The 19,799-nt window shown below is 31.6% G+C and overlaps 1 protein-coding gene across 12 annotated transcripts in view; it reads right to left on the reverse strand.

Moving 5' to 3' along the window:
* The window catches only part of LOC126736849 (transcriptional enhancer factor TEF-1), a 166,326-nt gene that overhangs the window by 20,499 nt on the left and 126,028 nt on the right, over nt 1-19,799 (reverse strand). For 7 of the 12 annotated variants that reach the window (XM_050441400.1, XM_050441408.1, XM_050441402.1 and 4 more), the window contains 2 exons: nt 11,211-11,329; nt 10,570-10,708 (listed from right to left, as the gene is read on the reverse strand). In XM_050441400.1, coding sequence (XP_050297357.1) covers nt 10,570-10,708; nt 11,211-11,329 — 258 coding nt within the window. The remainder of the gene's footprint in view (nt 1-10,569; nt 10,709-11,210; nt 11,330-19,799) is intronic. The other 5 variants (XM_050441401.1, XM_050441407.1, XM_050441403.1 and 2 more) reach the window with 1 other exon arrangement.

The raw sequence follows: 19,799 nt of genomic DNA on the forward strand, positions 1-19,799 counted from the left end.
TAATACAACAGCTATACAGAATTTGTATGCACGTCCCATTATACTTTTAAAATAAATTACTTTTAATTTTAAGAGTTTATATGGTGCGCCATAAAAAAGTCGATAATGGAAAGATCGGGAGATCTTGCTGGCCACCTTATAGGACTATTGGTTCTTATCCATTTTGGCGCAAACAAATCCCTCAGGAATGGTCGAATAATATTACCATTATGTCCCGGAATGCAGGATCTTGTTGAATTCATGTATATTGTTTAATTTTGCCAAAACATTAATTTTCTCCAATTGATTCTCTTTTTGATAATTTTTTGTCTTTTGAAAAGGCGCAATGATTAATTAAATTTTCTTTTAGTTTTAAAAACGGGAAAAGTCGGGAAAAGGTTGTCTTCTCTCGGCATAACTACAAGAGGTAATGCAACCCGTTAATACGTAGGCATACCATGGATAAAAAAATTGTAGGTGACTGCTAAAATATAAGTCTGCGGCCTGGAGGGAATTTTCATTACATCTTATGTGGCAAACTACAAGTATCTAAAACAACAAGTAGTAAACTAGTAGCATAGCATATTTTTAAAAATTTTCGTAATTTCTCTGTGCTGATATTCTGAATCTTAATGCAAATTGCACTGCACAAATAGAAAGACACAAATGATAACTTTTTAAATTATTTGTCATTCTTTATAGCCTACTATTAAAATTAACATAATAGGTAATTATTTTACGAAAATTGTCTCTTATTTAGTCATTTTTAACAATAAGTCCATAGTGTTATATATTTTTAAAAAGGAAAAAATAAGCGGATTTTTCTATTTAAACATATACAGGGTCTTCCATTAAAGCAAAACATGTATTTTTTTCTTAAAATAAAATTATTACAACAAAACAGATTATATATTTGTGTTCTACGGGAAAAAACTTATTAAAACCATTTTTTACTATTTAAATATGTTAAATAATAACGGATATACAAGAGGGGTTCCAAAATCCAAAATTTTTAAAATCATTAAAACTGAAATCTTAAAAATGAAAATCTGTAAATTAAAAACTATGTTAACTGTCAAATTTTTGACAATCGCATATTTCGTTTCCTAAAAAAGTAGCACAGTGGCACAATTATACAGTGGGTCCTGGAACACTTTGTAAGTTATCCTGAAAAGAGGCGTTATTTCTTTCCCATATTTCAAAATTTAAAAAAAAAAGAATATCATAAATATGTTGAAAGACCGTTAATTTAATAAAAGCAGAATTTCCTAAAAATCCAATAAAAAGAACTTAAAAAAAAATTAAATAATGACATCTTTTAAAATATATCTCTTCAAACCGGCATTCTCTATGTGGAAAAGGCAAACTTCCATTGTCGAATAAATACGGCAGCCGTGTTCATTTTATGCGGTCACCGCTAAAATAAACCGCCGTTCCGGGATATGTATTCGAAAACAAAAGCACGGCAAGGGATGTCGCCCGAGGGATCCCCCCGTAAACGGGGGCGGCACGGGGGGCGGTGCGGCCCGAAACTATGCCAAGAATGTGCAATTAGTGCCGGAGCGAGGGGACGGAGCCCGGCCGCCACCGTCGTCGCCGGGAAGAAAATATAAAGTAGGGTAGATTTCGCCGTTATGCCGCCGCGTTATTAGAAGATGAAGATATCCCGAAACCGGGCGAAAATTAAACTATTTCCGTGACAGTTTTGGTGAAATAGGTGGATATATAGGGCCAATTTTGATTAAGTCCTTTTTGAGGGATGTATGGCGCTACTTGACCAAAGCTTTACTTTTTAAACTATTACCTCAACGTAGTTTTTCTCTTATATCATCAACAGACACGTTTCGCTTATCACGTTAGCATCTCTAGGAAAAGTTTTACGTTTCCATGGCGTAGATCCATAAAAAAAGAAAAATAATTCTAATGGTTTTTTCACTATGAGAACTACATCATCGAATGACTTAAGACTATAACTATTTGGACCAAAAAAAAATAAATTAAATTATTTCTCTATAGGATCTTTAATTCGACTAGTAAAAGAACAATAAAATAATTTTATTAGATCGCTAGATCGATAGATCGCATGTACATACTAAAAATATTAGATTTAAAGGTTTGATAACACCTCCTCTACATCGAACATCTATTTATGAACGGAGTTTGTCCTATAATAGTTCAAAGCTTTACAACTCTATTCCCGATTGTTTCAGGATTTTGGAATCATGAATCTTATAAGATATGCCCTATGTTTGTAAGATTTTTCTCTTGACTTAAAGTACTATGGATATCTAAGGTTAAGTAGAGCAAGGTAGATAAACCTATTTGAATATATCTGGACTTGGTCTCTTTTCACAAAAGTACAATTATGTTTAGAAGAGAATTATTTGTAAATCTAACTTAAATTGTGAAAATAAAGTCTTTATTATTATTATTATTATTATCTAAGCCTTTTTAACAAGTATAAGAACATCGATGATAAATGAGCAAAGCCAGCTTTTGCAAATCATCTTTAGTCAACTGGTTACACTTTTTCGGTGTCGGATGATGCAAATATTTTACATGAGTGCGCGAAAGGTAAGAAATGATGTCTTTAATTTTAAACCTAATCTCATATTTAAAAACCTTCAATAAATTTAACTTATTTTATTAATACAATACTCCTCATAAATGAACGTAACACCCCAATGACTTTTACAACCCGGTTTGGCGACAAACTTAGTGCTTTGGAATTTGGATCCGAATTCAGTTTAAAAAAAAAATTTTTCGTTTTTATTTTTCATATTTATATTTGTTTTTATTTTTTATAAAGAAATATGTATAAAATGTATCAGATTTTAGTAACATTCCGTGCTTTAAGGTTCATATTTTAGTCAATGACGATACACGATGTTGTAGATAATATTTTTATTTTAACTATATGTTAGCATTCTTTTTTTTTTGGCGTGTGTTATTATACTTAAATGAGGTGAGTTTTTCCTGTAAATTAGGTCTGATCATGCCGTAAGGCGAAACGTGTAACCCATTAAATAGACGTTGCATTTATGAGACTTTGAGTTTCATTTTCTCCCTGTTTTTCCACTAGGATAAATTTAAACAATTACACTTTCCGCTGCTTTATGAAGGTCGGTATGCCAATGAGTCTTTGGACAAAATTAAAAATAAATTCCAAGATTCCTAATTATGTTAAAAAAAAATAAAAACTACCTTAAGCTAATATTTTTTGGAGAAAATTTGAATTAAATTATTCACCTTTAAATTACGCCCCCTAGTAGCCAAATATCGCACTTAAAAATAATTTCCAGCTTTCTCCTCTAATCATTCCAAAATTGAACTATTTGGACAAGAATCTAAAATAAATTTATTTTCCCTATTACTCCCTATTCTAAAACGATGCATTGAAAGAAAATTTTATTTTAAGGGTTTTTGCACAACTATAACTCTCCCTAATTATTTTAAAAATATACTATTTACAGAAAATTCCAGAAAACTTCAATTATTTTCAACTGCAATTATATAAAGAACTAAATTTAATTATTTTACTATAGGAACCCCAATTGTACAACAATGTATTGAAGACAAAATGAATTTTAAATGTTTTTTCTACAAGGAAAACTTAATTTAAATCTTTGATTTCCTCAATTTCAAGAACCCACTATTTACACAAAAACCGAAAAAACTTGTAAATAAATGTAATTATTCCACTATAGGATCTTCAATTCTAAAAGCATGTATTGAAGGAAAAATTAATTTCACATGTTTTTATACCAATAGGAAAAATCAAACAACAGGTCCCTCATCCAATCATTTTAAAAATATGCTATTTAAGCAAATTTTATAAAAAACTGGAAAGAAATTAATCTATTCTCTTATAGAATTCCTTATTCTACAACAATTCCATTACTGGCTTGAAGAACAAAAGAAAATTATTTTTCCTAGTGAAACTAAGGGTTTACTCATATCAAAATTTTACTGTTTTTATAAAAATCCAAAAAAAGTAGGCCATTATTTCACTATAGGATCAATTATTCAATACAAGTTCAATTATTTCACTATAGGATCTCCAATTCTATAGTAATGTATTGAAGGAAAAATTTATTGCAAAATAACCCAAAACAAAGGGACTGTAACATTTTTTACTAGTTGTGTAAATATGAACTTTAAAATTACTGCTGAAGCTCCCAGGGTGATAAAGAAAGAATACAAGTCAAAATAAATGCCACAGTAAACATTTTCAAATAAATTATTACCTACATAAATATTTTTTATACCAATTCGACAAAATCAAACTGATTGCGAGTCAACAAATAACCTTTAAAATCACTACTGTGGTTTAACTTCGTCTCAGCAAATCCGATCAAAAAGAAAAACAATATTCTTATTTCTTCTTTCATTCTCTTTTAATGAAAGAAGATTTATTTTCTAACTTTATTCAACAAATCGATTAAGATCACTGACGACATAAATACCTTGACGAGATTTCAGGTCGTTGAACTTTTAGAATCACCACCAAGATAAATATAAAAATATTTATCAGATATAGTATTGTTCAAGTAAGTGAGATACAGAGTATCGAATTCTTTTTTTACAGTACGTTGAATCTAATAAAATCACTGTCACCATAAAAATTTTATTACTTTCAATAAAAAAGTGAACAAGATTTGTTTCTAATTGCGAATAGTTTTTAAAATTGCTATACCGAGAGAAATATTTTATCTTGACCTTTATTTTACGAAACTTTTTTTGGTAACTTCTGCGGTATTAAATCTATAAAATCATTGCTACAATAAATCTTTTTTATAATAAAAAAAAGTCAGAAGTTTGAGGAGAAAAAAGATTTTCGCTATTCAATTCAAAATCTTTAAAAAATACTTTTTGCTAGATTCGATCGCTGGTCATAATTACTGCCTTGATAAAACTTTAACACAGAATAATCAGTAGAAAAGATTTAAACAAAAAATTCTTTTCATGATTAGAAGGGTGAAAGACATTTATTTTTCACTTTCAGATCGACAAATGTGTTTCAAATCACTACTGTGATAAATACGTTAACACGATAAACTTTTAAGAAGGATTCTATCCATTAAAAGAAAAAAAAATTTTACTATTTTTGGGTTGATGAACCGATTCAAAATCATCACCGAGATAAATATTTTATCATCGCTTAGACAATAAATAAAAAAAAAATTTACAGCTTCTGGGGTGTTAAGCCTATAAAATCATTGCCACGATAAATATTTTTTATAATAAAAAATCATAAATTCGGGGGAAAAAAAGATCGTCCCTCTTCAATTCGGAATTCGTAAAACACACTTTTTTACAGATTCGTTCGCTGGTTATAGTTACTGCCTTTATAAAATTTTATCACAGCATAATGAGAAAAGAAAATTTTTCTTTTTACGATTATAAAGGTGAAAAACATTTTTTACTCACTTTCAGATCAATTAATCTGTTTTAAATCACTGCCGTGATAAATACTTAAGCATAACAAACTTTTTATTGGTCCTCGTCGTAAACCTTTTAATTCATCAAGCCGAGATAAATGTTTTATGGGACATTCTAGCCATTAAAAGATAAACACATTTTTTTAACTATTTTCGGGTCTACGAACCTGTTCATAATCACCACTGAGATAAATCGTCACAGAATAATTAATTTATAAATATCAAGATAAATATGTTTTACCCTTATGAGTTCAGAAGACGGAAACAAATGTTTCATCGCAACTTATTCGATACACAAAAGCTTTTTTTAGCTTTTTCTAGATCGTTAAAAAGCGAAAGCAAAATGTTTTTCTCGGATAATTATCTTATAATAAAAAAATCTTAAGCCAGTAAGGGAGAAAAAGATTTGCTGCTGTTCCGGGTCGACGACGATCCCTGAAATAACTTGATCGAGGATAACCAATCCACTGGTTACTTACATGATGCGCCTATTCACTCACTACCCCGTTCTCATAATCAGTTTTGGAGATTTATAAACGATAGGAACATAATTACAGAAGGGGCATATGACTATTTGATTTCGATTGTAAAGAGTAAGTAGTATATTTTAAATGAAATGTCAAAATGAAAATGTACACAAAGTATTACATTTTAACATAAAGAAAATAGAGTATCTAACCAATATAATATTAACTACTTATATAAGTACGTCCCATCTTCAATAAAAGACCAACGTCAAGAAATTAATTATTTCGGACTCCGACCATATATATCGCCTCTACAAAACAACAAACGGAAAGAAACCGGAGCCTCGGACATCGCCGGACACTTCTATAAAGGGACGCGTTCAATATTCAGAAGGCACCCTTTGTCGTATCAGCTTTAAAGGGCCGTTGGACGCGCTGTCCTCTATCACCCTCTCGACCCCATCGACCACTTGTTTAAAGGACCAGTAAGCTATCGACACTTATAAATCGGATATTTTTCTTCTGTGTGATATTAGAATTTTGTTTGTATTTTATTCTAATAAGGAATTATTCTTTTCTAGTATTTCTCTGTACTGGATCTACCTACATACATGACACCCATAGTCTTACTCGTCTATACTTATTTTAATTTCGTGCCTAAATTTTCTGATTTTTTTGAACATATTTGAAAAACTAATTGAGCTAGCATAATAAATTTTTCACTAAAAGAACAGGTTTATAAAGAAGATACTGTTTTAAGGGGAAGTCTTTTCTCTACAAATCTAATGCTAATTAACAAACCAACCAAAACTTTGCTGGTTAAAAACAATCAAAAACATAAATATTAAAATTGCGCAGAAGGTGATGACATTTAATCATTCACATTAGCTAATTAGCAAGCACAACTAGCTAATCCTATACATATTAAGGTAAAAAGATTCCTGCAAAGGAAGCAGTCAAGCAGCGAAACTCGAACCACTGTCGATTAATTAGGTAGAATTAGTCGAAGTAGGTAGAGTTAGCTAGGATGAATTTCGAGAAGAATTAGCTTCCCATAAGTATGCAGCACCTTTGTATCCGCATCAGGTTCAAATTTATGTCCAGCTTCAATAATATGATTAGCGAAAGAAGATGAAGTATTAGTAATAAGCCTGCTCAAATTGTTTTCTATTAATCTAGTATGTTCTTTTACACGGATTTCAATGCTCCTTCCGCTCTGACCTATGTAGCAAACATTACAGTCAGGATCAGAACATTTTAGTCTGTAGACTCCAGATCTGTGATTGAAAGGAATCTCGTCTTTGGTATTGCCAAGATGCTTTAACAACGAGTTTGCGGTCCTCAAGCATACATTTCATTTTGGACTTCAATTTCTCTGAAAGCTTTTAGCAACCTGATTTCATATTTTATCATAAAATGTGTTACTTCGGTATTTGACTTCTTTAGTGTCTTTACAAAAAGGTTTTTTATTTAAGAATTTATTTTGATGTTTTGAATATATTTGATTGATAGTGTTATCGGGAGATCCATTATTCCCAGCTATCTAATAAATTGTGGCAAGTTCTTCCTGAAAGTCGTTTAAAGAAAGAGGAATTTTAAAATTTTTGGTTAATAGAATATTTGGAAGAAAAGTGAATTACACGATTAGTTGCTGTAGGTTTCTTATAAATCTCGAATCAAAATGAATTGGTACTTGACCTTTTAATAAATAAATCAAGAGAGATCATAAATTTTATTTTTCATATGTAAACTTAATAGAGCTGTGAAATGTGTTAATATTTTAACAAAATCCTGCAAGTCATCGTCAGATCCGGTAAAGATTGTAAAAATATCATCCACCTATCTGTACCAACACTTAATTAGCTTTTTAAAGAAAAGGCATTCTGAGATATTCTTCTCAAGAAACCTGAACCCATAGCCAGGCCAAACTTCTGAGCATAAAACTTTTCATATACATATCTATTAAGGAGCAAATTTCTAAAATAAAATGAGTAGGTAAATTGGAATTTAAATACAGCAATTCATGGATATGGGATAAACAGTCTTCAGGAGGAATACTAGGAAAAAGGTTACAAACATCTAATGAAGCGAGAAAATAGTTGTGAGGTATTGTCGTACTAAATAAATTATGGGTTAGTTCAAATAAGTTTTTTATAGAGAATGGATCAGAAAATATTAAGGTAAAGTTTAAAAAGCTAGTTACTGACATATATAGAAGTTTTGATTGATTGGGTTTGTTAGATCTAGGATCTAGGATTGTTGGGTTTGAAAATCATCTTGATTGAGAAGTTCGTGGACTTTTTCAGCACCCCGCAATTACCTTTATCGGCTTTAGTTAAAATTAGATCGTCTTTTAAGTTTTGTGTGGTGTCTAGCTTAAATATTTATTAACTTTCAAAATAATATCGGCTCTTATTAAGTTAGGATTTTCTGAAATGTTTCATCTTAATACTGTCACGCAGTCTACTAGTATGTTCAGATATTGCAAGTCTATCGGAATGACGGAGGAGAAACCATAGTCCCAAATTTAACCTCTTTACCTTAATATGTATAAGATTAGCTCGTTGTAATGTGAATTATTAGATATCATCACCTTCTGCACATTTTTTATATTTGTGATTTTAAATGTTTTTAATAGTTTTTAATATTTATTTGACTGATTTTTAAATCGTGTACCATTATAATTTAAAAAACCATTATGATGAATTATCTCATCGAAATGCATCACTGCTAAAAAAGTGAATGTACGGGCTGGCATTATCAACAATAGAATTTGGGGGCCATACTTTTTCGAAAATAATCTTACAGCCGAACGATATTTACATTTTTTTGCTTTTGATTCCTTTTTTAGTCGAAATTTTTCCAAATGCGGTCGATCCATTTATGCCCCATAATCGAATATGGTTTCAGCAAGATGGTGCTCCTTCACATTTTGAAATTAATGTTAACAGGTATCTTGTGATCTCATTTTTCTGGATCGTTGAATTGCTCGACGAGGTGCTATTGAATGGCCACCTAGATCTCCTGATTTAACACCGCTGGATTGTTTTCTTTATGAATAAGTTAAAGAAAGGGTTTACCAAAATAAACCAGACGAAATTGAAGCACTAAAAGAGAAAATTAGAATAACATTTAGTAATATACGAATTAAAGCTTTTCAGAGCTCCGTCGACTTTTGAGACCGAGAAGTTTGTGTTTTTCGCCTATTTATAAAAAAAACTGTTAATAAAAGATTGGTATTTAATTTGTAGAGAAAATACATCCCTTTAAGAAAGTATCTTGCTTTTTAATTACTTACTCTACTTCCAAAACAGACTTCTTCAATAAAATCAAAGAAGAGGTGTTTTAGGAAGAATAAGTTGATATATGAACTATTTTTGTAGGTTTAATACTTTTTGAAGTACAGCCAGTTTTGCCTGCCAAGATTCAATCCAGATTTGAAGTTTTTGGAACAAAATGGGAACTATTTAATTTTTTAATTATTCTTGGACATCTTTTAAGATTCTAGAGTTTTTAATCCTGTGTGAAAAAATTAACCCTAGTTCAAAAATGAGTTTTACTAAAACATTTTTGGTTTCGGGGTAAATTTCGGGGAAATTTTTTGAGTATCACGGAAAAGCTATTTGCGACACCTAAATAAACTTTCTAACTCAAAAAAAAGTATTTTTTTAGAAATAATTCAACATGCTTCAAGGATTTCAAAAAAATCACACCCTAAAGGATATGCTTTTTATTATACAATTATTTAGCTTCGTAGATATTCTAACATAAACATATTTTAATTGCTTATCTACTATTATAAGTATAGTATAGATTGTGAACCTTGGGATAAAATTGGTTTTTAAAAATAGTCATCGTTTTGACAAATTAGTCATGATAGTGCAAGCGCCTTTTGCTTCAGATTTCCTTTTTTAATAGTAATCATATTTAGTATTTTTAATTAATTCTTTCTGTTTTTTTTATTAACATAAATTCGTGTTAAACATTGTCCTTAGCCAAAGAGAATACATTTTTTAGTCGTTCGCTGGATTGTTTCACATTAGGACACCCAGTTTTTCTTGTTGCACTGTGTATATAGTTTAATATGCAAAAATGACGTCAAAATAATATTTAAACACATTAAAAAAGTATACAAAGGCATCATTTAAAGTCATTTATTTGGCCTGTCTTCAAGTTGCAAAACTAGCCGGACCTAGACGTCAAGACGTCTAATAAAATCAGATCTACAGGGATCTTAGTACCTTTTTCTAAATGACTAAAATGAAAAATCCATAAAGTATTTATCTCGGCAGTGATGTTTAGTAATCGTCGGCTCGAACCAATAAACACTTTGCTTCTTCTGTATTGGTTAGAATGAGATAACATATTTTTCTCGGTAGTAATTTTACGTTCAGTGAGAAAAGTAATTGAAAAGGTTCTTTGAGAGTGGGAAATTTTCACAGTAATTTTGGAAGAATTTTTTTTGTAACGTTGCATCTTAGTATCTGATAAACTATATTTTTTTTTGGGTAATGACTTAAAATAAGTGCCAATCCATCACTGTAATATTGAGTAGCAAAATGCAAAGTGAGTTGACACCGTACTTCTTCTAATAAACAAAATGCTTATGTTTAAGCTCATATGTGGTTACGCACTATATATATTTAAAAAATGAACATTTTCTTCTTATACTCTTAACTTACCATACATCTTTCCTTCATCGGACAAGATAATTTTCCGTCGTCCACACGGTGGGTAAATGGCAAGGGCCTCCTGAAAACTCTGCTCGATATCCGGACTCCAGACGCCCTCCGCGTCCGCCGCTGCCATGTCCTTTTCATCCTAAATATCACATTAAAAACAATTTATTAAATAGTAGTCTAGGTCAAGTATAAATAAACCGAAACAAAACAGAACTCGTCACCTGATCCCGGCCAACGAAACTCTGTTTTGTTTTATTTTACACATTTAGTGCATCCAGCATAGTTGGTAAACAGTGATAAGGCCAGAGGCGTGTCATTAGTTTGCAAGTGTTAATTAATTATGTAATAATTACTTTAACACATATGCGAAAGACCGGCAAAAGCGCGAGTCGATCCCTGTGACCTCGACATAGTGGTCTCGGAAAAACCGCATGGATGACGACAAGTGTTCTGGCCTGGACAAACCGTATGGATGATGATCATCGCATTTATTTAAATTTTATCAGCACAACTTACATTCATGTACTCGTATAATAGTAATTCGTATAATAAAATATGGGGTGCCCTGGTACCTGATTATAATGTGGACGCGAGGTAGTGGATTTCGCATTTGGGTTAGAATAATTTGTGGTAGTACTTACGTCACTAAGATCCCCAACATCGAGGTTTTTTGAATCAGGCCCGCCGTTCGAGTCGGTCGGCGGGCCTGCTACGGGCGTCCACGGGGAAGTAATGGTGCTACTCGGAGTCACCACGCTGCCTAAAACAATAAGAAAAAATCTATAGAAACATTTGCATATTTAAATTCTCTGTTAAATACTTTTTTAATTTTTAAAATTCGTTTACTCACTGCTGAGTTAATAATGACTCAAAGACGTTGCCCTAAACCTTCAAGATAAAAGCATTCGAATTTTTAGGTACAAAAGGAATAATCAAGAAATCATTATAGGACTGCTAGACTTTCCTCATTTCATACAGTTTTTTGACTAGATCTCAAGAAACTAGAGAAGCTGTAAGCAAAAAAAAAACATAAATTGACACAAATGACCCGATGATAGACTTAAAGCTTCGGTAACAGCTTTTGGGTAGAGATAAAGATCTCGATAATATGTTACAAGACATACTAGAAAGCAAGAATTGAATGAAAATAAGCAGAAAACGGTTAGCGAACATTATGTATCTTATTCTTAGAATATTGAAGGCTTTCAATGTTCTAAGATCTTATTAAAGAGAAATATATGTTATATTAAGAAATTGAAAGTGGTTTATACGAGAATAGTGATGATCGCAATGGAGAAAATATATTTGCAGCAATGAAAAGTGAAAAGGGAAAAAAAGAGTAAAAGTGAAATACCCTATTGAAAATATGAGCCCAAAGACCATGATTTAGGCATTGACTTTATAGGTAAAGTTGACGCTTTAACAGAAAAGTGTCTTGACAGAAGTGAAAGGAAAGGACGATTGAGCTAATTAAGCGAGGTTTCAATTAAAGATATATCAAATCTTAATTCTATGACATAATTAAATTAATTTATTCTTTGGAACAAACACAATATCAATAATATTACTCGAAATTCAACATATTTGAGGCTCTAGGTACTATCTATCTATTGCATCCATTTCTTGGAAAGTGGATTGGTACCTCCGATGAAGTGTCGTGGCTATCGCAATTACCGAACTTGACTCATGTGGCGTTGATTGATAAATAGGTAATTGATTGATTGAAAAATCACCTATTTTCAATCAAAGCCTTTGGACTTCTTCAGTCTCAATGGCAACATTCTTTTGAATCTGAGCAGCTGCCACGAGAATGTGTAACTGCTGAATTTACCAGTATTACATCAGAGATATTACGTAATATTTTAACATATACCGTTAGAAAATCATTCATATGTGTAAAAAATAACGGAAAACTATCTGATTATCTATTATGATTTAAATTAATTAATGTGTAAATTTAATAATTTTTTTTTAGCTTTAATCATTCTAAAATGCTACTAATACAAATGATTGCAACTTATACTTGATATGATGTTGCCCTAAACCTTCAACATAAAAACATTCGAATTTTTAAGATTTACATAAGAAAGAAATCATCGAAAAAATATTATTACGAAAAAATTTAAAAGCAGAGTTCAAAACTGTTGAACTTTCCTCATTCCATTCAGTTTTCCAACTGGATTCTAAGAAAGTAGAAAAGCAATAAGGAAAAAAACGTAAATTAACATCAATGACTTAAAGCTTCGGTAACAACTCTTGATTAGAGGTAAAGATCTCACAAATATGTTACAGGATATGCTAGAAAGCAAGAACTGAATAAAAAATAAGCAATACAGGTATATACCCCATTAAAGAGCAATATATGATGGATTCAGAAATTGAGAGTGATTTATATGAGGAGTGATGATTGCAGTGAAGAAAATATATTTGCAGCAATTGAGAGTGAAGACGCTATTTAAAAAAAATTGAAATTGACATTGATAAAAAAAATGAGCTCACAGACTAGCTGAGATATGAGTTAGAGAGAATGAGATAGACTAGCCAAACTATGAGAGATAGACTATGACTTAGACACTGATCTTTCAGTTGAGGATCTTGACACACAATTAAAAAGTGCAAAGACAGAAGTGGAAGAAAAAGATGCTAATTGAGCGAGGTCTTAATTGAAGGTATTTTAAATCTGAATTTTATGGCAAATTCACTTGATCAATGGAACGCACACAGTATCACTGATTCTACTCGAATTAACATATTTGAGGTACCAAGTACGACCTAATTCTTTATTCTACAATGCTACTAATACAATGCTACTAAAAAAAAATTATTGGGAAAAATGTCAAAGCAGAGTTCGAATCTGTTAGATTTTCCTCATTAAAAAAAAAATAGGAGCATTGGGGACAAAACAAAGTGACTTACAGTTTCGGTAACAGCTCTTAATTATAGGTTAATATCCCGAGAATATATTGCAACATACGCTAGAAAGTAAGAACTAAAAGAAAGTAGAATAAAAATAAGAAAAAAAAACCCGAATATTATATATATCATTTCAGAGTAATGTAAAGGGTGTTTCAATAAGAACGCAAGATTTGAATTGTGCGCCATGTTATGTGACGCAATCATGAGACCTTATGAAAGTCATTAAACATGGAGTATTACACGGTAGCACAACGCATCCTGATTGTCAAAAATTATTATTAAAATAGTGAAAGAAATGCCAGTATTCGTAAAGTGCGTCCAATGTTCGGTCGAAACAATGGTCTTGATTCATCTACTGAAACGAATAATCAAAAAAGTTCGAAAGTACTGTTTCAGTTAGTGATGATACAAGCTCGTAGAGGTTGTTCAAAACAAAACATCACGTCAGTTCGCGAGAGTGTCACAGAAAGGCCAGAGACGTCTGTAGGAATAATTGGACCGTTTTTCTTCGAAAACGAAGAAGATAATGCAGTAACAGTGAATCGCGAACGTTATCGTGCTATGATAACATAGTTTCTTGCCTCATTCGGAAGCTATTGATCTAGACGACATGTGGTTTCAGCAGCCCGTAAATTGACGAAGTTGCACGAGTTTGCTCCTGGTCGTGTCATTTCCTGATTTGGTGACCCAAAATTGCCTCCACGGTCTTGCGATTTAACGCCTTTGGGCTTCTGGCTATGGGGTTATCTGAAGTAACAAGCTTATGCCAATAGGCCTGCAACCATCGAAGCATTGCAAGTCGAAATTAGACGCTGTATCAATGAAATACCACCACATGTATACAATGTCGTTATAGAAAATTTCGTCAAAAAAGTACGCATATGCCAGCAAGGCCATTTACAAGATGTTTTATTTCATACATAATTCCCAAATGTATATTTTCTAAATCAATAAATGTTTCAATACTTTATTACAGAAAACCATGTTTTATTGATCATCATGCTTTTATTGAAACATCCTTTACATGTTAGATCCTGCAATGGAGAAAATATATTTGCAGCAATGAAAAGTAAAAAGGCTTTGAAATGGACACTGATGAACTAATTATGAACCTCATAGGTACATAACCTTGAGTAGCCTAAGCTATGACTTAGACATTACCTTATAAATGAGGATATTAACGCTAGAATATAAAAGTGCATTGACAGAATAGAGATTGCTATTTACTTGATATTCCGGAAAGGCCATAATATAAGTACACTTAATGTCGTTCACATTCAGTTGAATAGTAATTGGTAGTTTTGCCAAAATGTTGCCAATGTTGCAATGCCAATTGGTACTGAATTGCCAAAAAACGATTAAATTATCTTTGAATTGTCGATGAGTCTGTCAATAAACTTTATTGGGATAATGCTTTGAAAAAACAAATACTTCTTACGATCCAGATTTTAGACTTCTAAGTACATAATTCCATCCCCACAGACTCAATCAGCATCTCATAAGCAATCGACCTTGTAGGTGAGGATAGCGATTATTTGTCAGGAATGGGACAAAAAGACGTTAATTGAAAGAGACATTAGCAAAAATTGAAAAATCTAAATTCTATTGCTAATTATACTAGTTTCATTAATGCAGCGCGTTATCAGTTATACTACTTGACAATAAACATCCTTGAGGCTCCAAATACTCGCCGTCTGAAGCTTCTTCCAAATTCAGTTGAATAGAAAGCTTCTGCATAATGCTGAAGACAACAAACTTTATTTTAAAGGAAATGAAAATATATCAAATCCTTTTTTTGTTAAAGTTTTAAGATGATCTAACAAAAAATATTGATTTGCCAAAGTGGATTGAAAGTAAATTAGATACCGACTTTGTAGATGAGAATAATAGATAAATGCAATGGAAATTTTTTTTCCTCACTTTGTAAAGATTATACGTCAGAAAAAAATAATTTTAGGGCAATGCATAAAGAATATACTAAGGCATTAAAAATCTAAAGAATGAAATGAGATAGAAGGCCAAGAAAGAGACATAAGTCTATCTGAGATCGAAGATTCGTTGACGATCGTTACAAAATGACGTCTTCGTCTGCAAAGATTATAATTACGTCAGGAAAATTGAAGAACAACATGCCGTGAATTGCAAAAAAAACTATAATAAGCTCAATAAACTTTACACAATTTATCGAAGTTGATAATAGCTTCTCGATGTCGGTTATCTCCAGTCATAATCCTTGATCCAAAATCTCAATTTTAAGCTCAAAGAATCGAATAATTTTTTTATAATCCACCCTCTATAAGTTCAATTTTGCGCCTTTAAAACAATTTCCGCCGAGCAAGCCGAAACAATGATTCACCGGTAGCAGCATTCTGCGCTCTGCGGTCGGTATTCACCTGTACACAAAGCGATATACGTTGCTCAGTTCGGCGAATGCAACCAAATTCCAAAATCCGGATAGAACAAAACTGACCAATAATCGAGGTATTATACAATAGTCTGCGTAAATGTTTTGGATATTCGCCTTTCGTATTAAACCAAACAAAGGAGTTACCTGAAAATTATTACCATAAACGGACTAAACTCGTATGTAGAGTGAAATATAGGCCACACTATTCAAATATATAGATTCTGCAATTATATTTTCCAAGTATAGTTATGATCAGAAAATCATATAATTAGATCCCCTTTACTTTATTACGAAATTCATCACTATGGCAATTGGATAAAGGCGTTGCCTTTGCAAGCAATTATGACAAAAATATACAGGCATTGTATTCTCATTTTGTATTCATAACGTTATGCAACCTGAAAATAACGTAAACCCGTTAGGGATATACAGCTCGAACTTGCGAGAGAACGAGACCTGTTTATTTGTTTTCTATAGTTTTTGTTTCTGTTTCGCCCCTTTCTGGGAAATTTTTTCTCTAAAAAACATACAAGTAATTAAGGATATAATTCGGTTTATATTGTGAGATTATTGGACCTGTGATAAGAGGTTTTGAATTAAAAGAACTCAAAAATTAGAAGTTTAATAGGATGTTCATATGTAATTAAAACTGGGTACAAAGACCATTTCTTCACACTCTACCCCGTTATATTGATGTATTTATTGTATTTGCATTTTTTTAGTGCAATTATGATCTTCACAGATGAAAGAAATTACTTTGTAATGATTGTCAAACGAATTTTGATAACGAGATTGGGTTGTGTGTCCGAAAATGGGAAAAAAGAATAAAATTTCTTCGCATTCGACCACAATTCATTCTTCCTTTAGTTGGATCGTCATGAACTTGTGATTTTTTAACATAATTGCGATCTTTACAGATAAGAAAAATACTTTTATAGAGATCGTTTAACGAATCTTATTCTTAATCTTTATCAGATGGGCTTATCTGTCCAAAAACGAGAGAAAAGTTAATTTCTCGCATTCTACCGTATTTCATTCATCCGTCACGTGTTGGATCGTCTTAAAAGTTGGTAGTGATCGTCAAAAAATCTTGATATATAGATTTAAATTATACTTAAGTGATTACAAAAGAGATCCGTTTGTAGCGATTGTTCAAGGAATCTTTAGTATCAGATAGGCTTATATTTTCAAAAATGAGGATAAGTTAATTTCTTCGCATTCTATTGCATTTCATTTATCAGTCACGTGTTGGATCGTTTTAAAATTATGCTTATTGACGTAATTATAATTTCTACAGATGAGAGAGACCATTTTATAGCGAAATTATATATATATTTTTAAAGAATTATGGTCTTTACCGAATCGTATAGGGGGTAACGATCGAAAATGTACGCCTGGAAACCAAATTAAAACTAAATTTCATATGCAGCGTTCCCGATTAAAAATCGATTATCATTTATCATTTATATAAATTTCTAAGCGTTTTGAACTAGTTATACCATTTCTGTACTGTGAGAAATCAACTACAAAGATGATACTCGTAATTATGCCCGTTTCCATCATATTATACTAAATATGTATAGTTGTAACTACATTCACGGGCAAAATATGATCGTTCCTGTCGTTTACAGCCATCCATTCCGCCTTCATTAAAATTGTTATCGAGCACATTGGGTTCATTAGTTTAGTATGGGGCACTTCCATTTGACAGCTGTAAGATTTCTTCAATAGATTTATAATAGTTTGGGAATGTTGGTGAAACATTTATTAAGAAAAAGTTATAGTTATTAGTTACTCTTACTCTAGTAGAAAGTTAATGTATCAATGTATTAAAATGTCTACTTGACTGTCAATGAATTAATCATATTTATGAATAAATTTAATAAGAAGGCCTTTCAATCTTAAACTAAGAGTTTGAGTATTGGATGGAAGTAAATTGAAGCATAAAGTTACCTGGAGATATTTTCTGTTAAGACGGCCCAGAAGCGAATCTTTACTAGTATAGGAATATGTCAATACATATGTATAATGCTGACATGATTGGCATATCAGAAACCTGGCTGACTAATGACGTTTTAAGCGTATCTATGGATTTGGATCTGTGGATAGGACATTAAATGCTAATAGGTTGGATTTTATGATAACATTGAGGATATGCTAATAGATATTTATTCTCAGTATAAAAATATCTTACTTATAAAACTAGGGTAATGAATTTTTCCGGATCTGACTACAGCTTGATTTATGGTAAATTCTTTACTATTAAGCCGGTAGAAAATCGAAAACCTAAATTTATTTGACATATTAGAAGATTTGACATTCAACAATTTACCAGAGGTTTAGAACTTGTTACTTGGAATGATACATACAGTATCGATACGGTGGATGAAAAGGTTCACATCGATTTACATGCTTCCTTGCTTACAAGAAGTTTTTTTTTAAAGAGTAAAAAATGCACCTTGAATAACGGATAATATTAAGTTACTTCAAAGATTGCGTGACGATGCCTTTCGTAAAGCTAAGAAAACAAAAAATATGGTTCACTGGGAGTACTAGAAGTAACTGCGAAATTATACGAGAGAAAAAAGATACGGTTTATTTTTCAGAGAAATTTTCAAACTGCAATAATTAAAATACTTGGAAAGAAATTAAAAAGCTGCAAATCACAAATAAAACAAAAAAATGTTATCTCAGTCTTTTGCCTAAAAACTATTAACGAATTTATAAAATCATGTAAAAGCAACTTTATTTCTAGTGACGCACATCCAAATAATTATAAAACTAAAACAAGAGAAGGAATAACAGAGAAAATGACTAGGTCAACTGGGTCTGACCAGATTAATACTGACACTATTATCTTGTTCACACTTATCTTATATAATAGACATTATAAATTCTTTTATTATAAACTCATGCTTTCCAACAGTTTGGAAACATGCTTTTGTTATGCCGAAATCTAACATTTTATACCTCTTGTGCATACAGACCTAAGATCGATAAGCATACTGCCCACTCTAAGGTTTTAGAGAAGGTGATGGTATCTCAAATGAAACTTCATATATAAAAGTTTAATATACTTCCTACAAACCAGTCTGGCTTTTGATCGGGTTTTTCATATCACATTTACAATGGAAGCGGTCGTTGACAGTCGTTAGTCCACTGAACTTTCGGACTTACTGAATTTAATGGACTACATTAAAACCTTGATACTTGTGCTACTTGATTACACAAAAGCATTTGATCCCATAAATCAAGAAATGCTAATTTATTTACTCAAAAATGTCGTGCTCTTTTGAAACAGGGTGTTCCACAAGATAGTATTCTAGGATCTCTCTTGTATATTATTTATAGCTCCGGATTTTATTCTTGCACAGAATTTTGCAAATATCATTTTTATGCCGACGATACGCAACTTTCTCATTCATTTGAATTTTCTAATTTTCATATTTTCCTTAAATCTAGTGAACACTCTAAAGATCAATGCAGCCAAATCGGTTTTTATAATATTCGGCAAATTTCGTCATGATAGTCCTAATATTACCATTGGGAATGATTGGATTCCGGCTAAGACAACTTGTAAAAGCTGGGTGTGTTTTTAGATGGAAAGTTGCTTTTTAAGGAACCCATAACGTCATTATTAAGAAAAGCACTTAAAATAATTTATGCACAGAGAGAATAACTAGGAAAATAAAGTCGATCTTATGCGAATCGCGGGTACTATCTCATTTCACCTTTGGCAGTCCTGTGTATAGCCCTTGTTTGGATTATATAGATCAAAAATAGGTTCAGAAAGTCCAAAATAGCTGTTTAAGGTTAATTTTGTGGTATTTCTCGTCCTATAGTCCAATCACCCATACGCTACCCAAACTTAAAAGGTTGAATATGCTAAATAGATCCCTATTACAAA

The sequence above is a fragment of the Anthonomus grandis genome, chromosome 5 (genome assembly GCF_022605725.1).
Source record: "Anthonomus grandis grandis chromosome 5, icAntGran1.3, whole genome shotgun sequence".
In the NCBI taxonomy this organism is placed as follows: domain Eukaryota; kingdom Metazoa; phylum Arthropoda; class Insecta; order Coleoptera; family Curculionidae; genus Anthonomus; species Anthonomus grandis.